At 53.1% G+C, this 8,794-nt stretch overlaps 1 protein-coding gene across 6 annotated transcripts in view; it reads left to right on the top strand.

Moving 5' to 3' along the window:
* The first annotated feature begins 642 nt into the window (after positions 1 to 642).
* The window catches only part of TRIM9 (tripartite motif containing 9), a 75,432-nt gene continuing 67,280 nt past the window's right edge, over positions 643 to 8,794 (top strand). For 2 of the 6 annotated variants that reach the window (XM_082217207.1, XM_082217203.1), the window contains exon 1: positions 643 to 1,559. In XM_082217207.1, the coding sequence (XP_082073333.1) occupies positions 723 to 1,559 (837 nt within the window). In that variant the 5' untranslated portion in view covers positions 643 to 722. The remainder of the gene's footprint in view (positions 1,560 to 8,794) is intronic. The other 4 variants (XM_082217204.1, XM_082217202.1, XM_082217206.1 and 1 more) reach the window with 2 other exon arrangements.

Genomic DNA, 8,794 nt, shown 5'->3' with positions numbered 1-8,794 from the left:
TCTTCAGATATTAACTGCGAGTGGCGCGGGACTGGGTGGTGGAGAAGAGATTAAACAGGGAGAGGGGCAATCGCCTTCCCGCCTGATTTACAAGCTTCCCAGATGCATCAGTCTGGCCAAGATGCTGCGCTAAACGGGGATCCAACCCGCCACGTTCAGCCCCCCCCCCGCGCAATCCCATTTACAGGTCTCCCAGTCCCAACTGGGCTGCGGTTCCCCCAGCCAACCCGTGATCCCTTTGTACTGGGCGACGGCGTCCTCCTGGGCCCTGGGCGAAGCACCCCAGGGTGTCGTGGGAGTGCGGGTGGGCGCCTAAGCCGCATCCAGCGCTCCAGAGAGGACGTGCGCTTCCTTTTCCGCAGCAGGAGCGGCGCCTCTCCTCTGCTGCGGCCGCCCCCTCCTCGGCGAGGGCAGGGGGGCAGGAGGAGGAGCTCCTCTCCGGGGGCGGCTTCCCTGGGCCAATGGAGGCCGGGCACTGGGCTCGAGCTGGCCAATGGCGAGCGTGGGGGGGCCCCCGAGGAGTGGAGGGGCGGCTGCGGCAGCCAGGAGCACGCAGAGGCTGGCGGCGCGCAGGCAGAGCAAGGCTGGCCGTCGGCGCAGCGGCTGCAGCAGGCGCTGTCCGCCTTCCGTGGTGCTGAAAGCGCTTCCTCCCGCTTGCTTGCTCGCTCGTGGCTCTTGCTGCTGCCGGTGGCCGTCGAGGGCAGCGGCGGCTGCTGTGCTCCATGGACGAGATGGAAGAGGAGCTCAAGTGCCCGGTGTGCGGCTCCTTCTACCGGGAGCCGCTGATCCTGCCCTGCTCGCACAACCTGTGCCAGGCGTGCGCCCGCAACATCCTGGTGCAGACGCCCGAGGCGGACTCGCCGCAGAGCCGTCGCGCCTCGGGCTCCGGCGGCTCGGCCTCCGATTATGACTACCTGGACCTGGACAAGATGAGCCTGTACAGCGAGGCGGACAGCGGCTACGGCTCCTACGGCGGCTTCGCCAGCGCGCCCACCACGCCGTGCCAGAAGTCTCCCAACGGCGTGCGCGTCTTCCCGCCGACTGTGCCGCCCGCCGCGCACCTGCCGCCGGCCTCGGCCGCTTCTCTGGCGCCGGTGCCGCGCAACTCTTGCCTGACGTGCCCGCAGTGCCACCGCAGCCTGATCCTGGACGAGCGGGGCCTGCGCGGCTTCCCCAAGAACCGCGTCCTGGAGGGCGTCATCGACCGCTACCAGCAGAGCAAGGCGGCCGCCCTGCGCTGCCAGCTGTGCGAGAAGGCGCCCAAGGAGGCCACCGTCATGTGCGAGCAGTGCGACGTCTTCTACTGCGACCCCTGCCGCCTGCGCTGCCACCCGCCGCGGGGGCCGCTAGCCAAGCACCGCCTGTTGACCCCTGCCCAGGGCCGGGTCAGCCGGAGACTCAGCCCGCGCAAGATCTCCACCTGCACCGACCACGAGCTGGAGAACCACAGCATGTACTGCGTCCAGTGCAAGGTGCCCGTCTGCTACCAGTGCCTGGAGGAGGGCAAGCACTCCAGCCACGAGGTCAAGGCCCTGGGTGCCATGTGGAAACTCCACAAGGTCAGCCCCCGGGAGTGTGTCTGTGGGCGGGCGGGAGGGAGGGGGGAAGAGCTTTTATTTGTTTGCTTATTGCATTTATATATTACCCTTTGCTCCAAGAAGCTCATGGTTCTCCGCACTCCACATTGCAACCCACAACAATTCCGTGCGAGGTAGGGTAGGCTAGGAGACAGTGACTGGCCCAAGGTCACCCATGGAGATTCAAGGGGGGATTTGAACCCTGGTCTCCCAGGCCCTAGTTCAACACTCTAACCACTATACTATAGGGCTGGCATGCAGTAACCTGAAGCCAGCTCCTGGTCCATTGGGGGGGGGGGCTTCTTCCCATCTCTCCTATCCATCCATCCATTTCATTTCTCTTCTCTTCTCTCTCCATCTCTTTCCCTCTCTCTTATCTACCTCTTCACTTGCTTCTGTTTAAATGTCTTCAGTCTCCAACTCTCCCTCTCCTCCCCCCCTTTCTCTCTCCCCGCCTTCCTCGACTTGGTGCCCCCACCACCAGTTGTTACCTGACTACAGCTCCAGAGCCCCCACCGTGGCTCACTGGGGCTGATGGGAGTTGTAGTCCCAAGCAGCTGGTGGGCACTAGCTGGGCAGTCAGCTTTGAAGAGTTCCCTTCCTCCCTTTCCATCTCTTGACTCCCTTCATTGCCCCACTTCGTCTTTTTCTGCAAGGTCCCTCCTTAGGGTTCATCCACACCGTCCCTCAATGTGAATAGCAAGCTTCCTGGCCCTCCGTTAATTTTCATTTGCCCATAGGACACTCTCCTCTAAATCACTGCCTCCCCACACTTTCCTCTCACTCCATACGGATTTTCTCATACCCTCTCATTTTTAGAGCATGCCTGGTATGTGAAAATCCAGACTGAGGGAGAAGGAACGTTTGTGGAGGCAGTGATTTGCAGGAGAACGTCATAAGGGTAATGGAGAATCAGTAGATGTACATCCATATTAAATGACAGTATGGACGAGCGAACACTCTCATCCTTCCTTCCTTCCCTCCCTCTCTCCCACCCCTTTCCTATCATCAGCCAGCTTCCTCCCTACCTGACTAATCAATCCCACCCCCCATCTCCCTCCCCCGCCTTTAATGATTCAGTCTCAGCTCCATGTAAACAACCTTCTTCCCAGTCTTTGCTCCTCGGTGGGCTTCCAGGAGCCCCTTTCCAGACCCCCCCCAGCTGCTGCCCCTCCTGTCTGTCAGCCAATCCAGCTGCTGCTTGGGGTGTCTCTCACCCTGATTTCGAAGCACAGAACTGCTGGGGCTCCATTGCCTCTTTTCCCATGGCTCTTGCCACCCCACCCCCATCTTCTTGGCTGCTGTTCAAGTGTTTGCACCAAGCTGCCTGCAGTGCAAAGCAACACAGACCTGGGGGTGGGGGGCATTTGGGGGTGGATGAATTTAACATTGACAGATGAGTGGGTGTGGGGGGTGGTCAGGAACAGGGATGGAATAGACTTTGTTATGCTGCAGCCCTCGACTGTCCTTATATCACCCCTGGGACTGCCCAGGCTTCCATTGCCTTTGCCCACATCCAGGCGATGTTCCCCACAGAAACCCCTACAAGCTTTTCTTGCAAACGCCCCTCTCATTTTTCATTGAGGCAGCAAAGGGCAGGACCAGGTATCTGGAGCCAGGGGTGGTCGACAGGGTGCTGGGATCAATCCTGGCTTGGGGCAGCTGTTTCGGGTCTCTCAGCTGCATTTCTGTGTTGCCATATGCGCAGGAATGTGTCGTGTTTATTTTGTTAAGCGGGGGAAACGCTTTGCCTGTGCCTGCCAGAGGTGATATTTTCAGCACTGTTCCTTCACTGACGACAGAGCTGGCCATTGGCATTGGGGGAAAAAATGAATTCTTGGGTTCAAACGAAGGGTTTGTGGAGAGAGGGGCTTTAAGCCAGTGACAGATCTCAAGAGCATCGGAGGAGATTTCGGAGGCTGCTTTCTGGAGGATTAGATTTCTCTCCTGAATGCTGACCAGCTTCTCTGCAAATTATTTCAGATGACACTTGATGTTGCTTGATGCTGCCTTTGCCAACCCAATGCCCTCCTGATGGTGTCGGACTGCAACTCTCATCGGCCCCAGCCGGCACGAATGCAATGGGAGTTATGGCATCTGGAAGACATCAGGTTGGCAAAGGCTGGCTGAATAAATATGGAGCAGCCACTCCAGTGGTGGGTGGGAAGAATGAGATGAGGGTATGGTTTTAGACTCCCACCAAACCCACCCATTCTACACCCCACTCCACCCATCCACCGGCTACCCATGTCTAGCTGTCACAGGAGATCTGGCTGCAGGATTGCGACCCTGCCTCTGAGGTAACTAGGGCAGAGAAGCGACTCTGATGTGGCTGGATATCCCCTCCTCCCTCACGTACCCTGATGGAACACGTAAGCCAGGCATCAGCGCATGGATGCACATCGGCATAATTGATTCCCCTCTCTCACACACACACGATCACCCTCACTGAGCTGTCTGGGCAGGGAGCCAGGATGTGGCACGTTCAGTATGGTGTGTGAGAAGAAGCCACCTAGTGACACATTTATCCCTGAAGAGGGTTTGGCGGTGGTGATTTTTTGCAAATGTCGCACCCGGACTGTGAAGTCCATGTTCCAATGCGCAAACCAGAAGCATCTGCCTCTGTTGGAGATGAAGTGCATGTACACCCATCACCGTCGGTTGAAACTCCAGCTACAATTCTGCCTGGTGTAGCCAGAACCAACAGTGTGTGCAAAATTACGGCTAAGTGTTGCATCGTGAGCAAGGAGACCCTGTTTCCTCTCTGCTCATCCATGAAATGCAAAGTGCCCTCAGGGTCACAAATGTGGGGATAATCACACTGCCTCGCTCTCCTCCGGGTTTTTGCATGGATTGCTGAAACAATGTATGTGGTATGCTATGACTTAACAGCAGCCAAAGCTTTTAGCTTCAGGTCTCATAGTCAGCACATTGGTACCTTGGGCTAAGTACTTAATTTGTTCCGGAGGTCCGTTCTTAACCTGAAACAGTTCTTAACCTGAAGCACCACTTTAGCTAATGGGGCCTCCCGCTGCCGCCGCACAATTTCTGTTCTCATCCTGAAGCAAAATTCTTAACCCGAGGTACTATTTCTGGGTTAGCGGAGTCTGTAACCTGAAGCGTCTGTAACCTGAAGTGTCTGTAACCCGAGGTACCACTGTAATGAATTTAGCGCTGCTCAAGGTGCCGTGTGAGATGTGGCAATGGGACATTTCTCCTCAAGCCACATGAACCAGGAATACACAAAATGTCAATTTTTGTGGTGGGAGCATTTGGAAACAAGGGTGCCCTACAGCCAAGGCACTAGCCTTGCCTTCTGCAACCTGGTGTCCCCTGGTGCTTTGGACTACAACTCCCATCAGGTAATTATTGGCTGGGGGGTGCAGACCAGGGTTGGCCATAGACAGAGGGGAGGTATTAGAGTCAGAGCCGGTGATGGGCAGAACTGGACAGAGCACCCCATTTCTCTCTTTCAGCCACCCATCTCTCTCTCTCTCTCTCTCTCTCTCTCTCTCTCTCCCACTTCTTTTCTCTCTTTCTCCCACATTCTCTCTTCTTTTCCAACCTTCCTTTCCCTCTCATTTCTGTCACCACCACCCCCATCATAGAATCATAGAATTCTAGAATTGGAAGGGACCCCAGGGGTCATCTAGTCCAACCCCCTGCAATGCAGAAATCTCAACTAAAGCACCCATGACAGATGGCCACACAAACTCTGCTTCAAAACCTCCAAGGAAGGAGAGTGCACCACCTTCTAAAGGAGTGCATTCCAGAAGGTTCTTTCTCATGTTTAGTTGGAATCCATGTCACTTAAATCCATGGGTTCGAGTCCTACCCTCCGGAGCAGGAGAAAACAAGCTTGCTCCTCCTCCCATGTGACGGCCCTTAAGATATTTGAAGATGCCCATTACATCTCCTCTAAGTGTCCTCTTCTCCAGGCTAAGAACCCCCAACTCCCTCAACTGTTCCTCATAAGGCTTGGTTTCCAGACCCTTGATCATCTTTGTTGCATGCATTACAGCTTATCTGTTGGATAGATTTAGATGAGTAGGCGAGGATATTTTATTTATTAATTATCCATCCTCTTTCTCTCGCATTGAGAATGCTATTATTATTGTCATTATTATTAATCAGTACATGGATACACAGTGTTTTCATCCCCACGGGCTAGGGAATAGTGGCTGGCCAGCCCAAGGCCATTTCATGAGTTTCAGGACCACTGAACCCAGGTCCCCTCAGCCCTCGCCCAATAATTCCACTTCAGCAAAGTGGCATCGCTGCACCAAAGTCAACTTGCCTGGCCCAGTTCTGTTAAGAGGAATGCATTTAAAACCAGCCTTCTGAAATACGTTTTAATTCATCATTGTAATGAATTCTAATGATCTTCCGAGACATACTGAATTGCCTCGTTTTCGAGACCGTAATTCATAGATATCGGCAGGTGAACGGCCAAGTAACTGCTATTAGACAAAATGTGGTGGTGGTTTCCTTTTTGCAGGCAAGGGGGTTTAGGGTTGGCCCTGCTATTAGATCGAGTAAGGCAACTGAGTCAGGCAGCATTGACTCAGGAGTAGCAGCAGCAGTTTCTGTCTGTTCCTTCTGGGTCCCCAGCGAGTCTCTGCTGTTTCCACATGGCCACTCCTGCCCCACTTAAAAATCTGACCTGCTGCCTCAGGCATGGTGGGGAATGTCACCAGTGTGGAAGTAAGATGTAATTCTATATGTGGAATTAGGGGATGGTCAAATTTTCTTCTGCCTCAGGTGGCAAAATGCCTTGGACTGGCCGTGGATGGCATCAAACAAAACTTCCTGGAGAACTCTTTGGAGAAAGACACAGGGCCTGGGACTTCACCTGCTTTTCGTAACCAAGCAAAGGTTGTCCATGTGGGAATGTTGAGGATAGTAAAGTAAAGGTAAAGGGACCCCTAACCATTAGGTCCAGTCGTGACCGACTCTGGGGTTGCGGTGCTCATCTCGCTTTACTGGCTGAGGGAGCCGGCGTACAGCTTCCGGGTCATGTGGCCAGCATGACGAAGCCGCTTCTGGCGAACCAGAGCAGTGCACGGAAACACCGTTTACCTTCCCGCTGGAGCGGTACCTATTTATTTACTTGTACTTTGACGTGCTTTCGAACTGCTAGGTTGGCAGGAGCAGGGACCAAGCAACGGGAGCTCACCCCGTTGCGGGGATTCGAACCGCCGACCTTCTGACTGGCAAGTCCTAGGCTCTGTGGTTTAACCCACAGCGCCACCCGCGTCCCGTTGAGGATAGTAGGAGAGGATATATTGATTAAATATTATCCTTCCTCACTCACGCTAGTGAGTCATGTAGCACATTCCCTTGTACATTGCAGTAAGCTAGTGGATGGATTCGTGAGAATCATTTGAGTTAAGCAACCCAGATTGGATTGTTCCTGGTAAATCCCCTTTGGTTCCCTCTTAAAAACCATAGTGACACGACAGTCTTCCTTTAAAAGTAATGCTAAGGTTTACTTACATTCAGTTCACAGTATGGTCCTGAAGGCAGGCTTTATCTTGTAGTTACGGTTACAGAGAAAAGTGTGGGTTCATCTTCTGTGAGGGATGAGCCCTTGTGTTGCTGGCTGAGAGCCAGCAGACAGCAGACAGCAAAATGGAGAGAAGGGATCAATAGAGAGCAGCATAAGAGGAAGATGGCTGCGTGACTAGCCCCTTTATAGGGTCTGCTAGGGTCATGCCCATCTACCTGGTCACACGCGGGGGAGGATACTCTAGACCAGGAAGTCCACTCTGGGCAAACAGGAAATGTTGTATTTGACTGCTTATGTGATGTTACATCCCACAGTCAAAAGGTACCATGGAGCCAAGCTGGCACTGCCACTTCATATATTTCACCCAAAGCTTGGTTACAACTGACTTTGCCCTCATAGAGGATGGGGTCCTTTGATGACTGGGAGCAGTGAAAGTCATATTTCTGAGCAAGGAACCCCCCCCCATCTTCTACCCAAAGACTTTAATGGAGGGGGCTCAGAAAAGCAGCTCAGAGAGAATTTTTGTAAGATATAGTGGTAACTCGGTTTAAGAACAGCCCTGTTTACGAACTCCCTGTTTACTAACTCTGCAAATCCGGAAGTAGTGTTCCGGTTAGTGAACTTTACCTTGGTCTACGAACAGAAGCTGAATGGTGGAAGGGTACTGGCGGTGGGAGGCCTCATTGGGGAATGTACGTTTCCGAGCACAACTCAAAGTGTTGGTGTTGACCTTTAAAGCCCTAAACGGCCTCGGTCCAGTATACCTGAAGGAGCGTCTCCACCCCCATCGTTCTGCTCGGACACTGAGGACCAGTGCCAAGGGCCTTCCATCCAATTGGGAGGCCGTTATTATTGTCTCCTTTAAAAACAAAACTAAATTTCAGATAGGGTCCTGTAGAAATCGCTGAGCTACTTGGACCAATGGTCTGACTCAGTGTAAGAGATCATGAACACTGGTAACCAGTGTAGATCTTCAAATGGAGGAGAAATGTGACCATTGCAGTGGGTCCTTACTGGCAACTTTGCTGCCATATTTAATTCTGACAATAAAAGCCTTAGAAGTTAGGCTAGTATCCTTGTCTCTATATTTTAGATAGGGTGGGACAGGGGCTGAACAAAGAGCCCCCTAGAACAGGGGGCAGCAAACTTCTTCAGCAAGGGTCTGGTCCACTACCTCAGAACTTAGAATCATAGAATCATAGAGTTGGAAGAGACCACAAGGGCCATCGAGTCCAACCCCCTGCTAATCAGGAAACACCATCAGAGCACTCCTGACATATGGTTGTCAAGCCTCTGCTTAAAGACCTCCAAAGGAGGAGACTCCACCACACTCCTTGGCAGCAAATTCCACTGTCGAACAGCTCTTACTGTCAGGAAGTTCTTCCTAATGTTTAGGTGGAATCTTCTTTCTTGTAGTTTGGATCCATTGCTCCGTGTCCGCTTCTCTGGAGCAGCAGAAAACAACCTTTCTCCCTCCTCTATGTGACATCCTTTTATATATTTGAACATGGCTATCATATCACCCCTTCACCTCCTCTTCTCCAGGCTAAACATGCCCAGCTCCCTTAGCTGTTCCTCATAAGGCATCGTTTCCAGGCCTTTGACCATTTTGGTTGCCCTCCTCTGGACACGTTCCAGTTTGTCAGTGTCCTTCTTGAACTGTGGTGCCCAGAACTGGACACAGTACTCCAGGTGAGGTCTGACCAGA

This window comes from Podarcis vaucheri (assembly GCF_965113315.1).
Source record: "Podarcis vaucheri genome assembly, chromosome: 1".
NCBI classification, from domain to species: domain Eukaryota; kingdom Metazoa; phylum Chordata; class Lepidosauria; order Squamata; family Lacertidae; genus Podarcis; species Podarcis vaucheri.
This window is presented reverse-complemented; position numbering and strand designations above follow the sequence as displayed.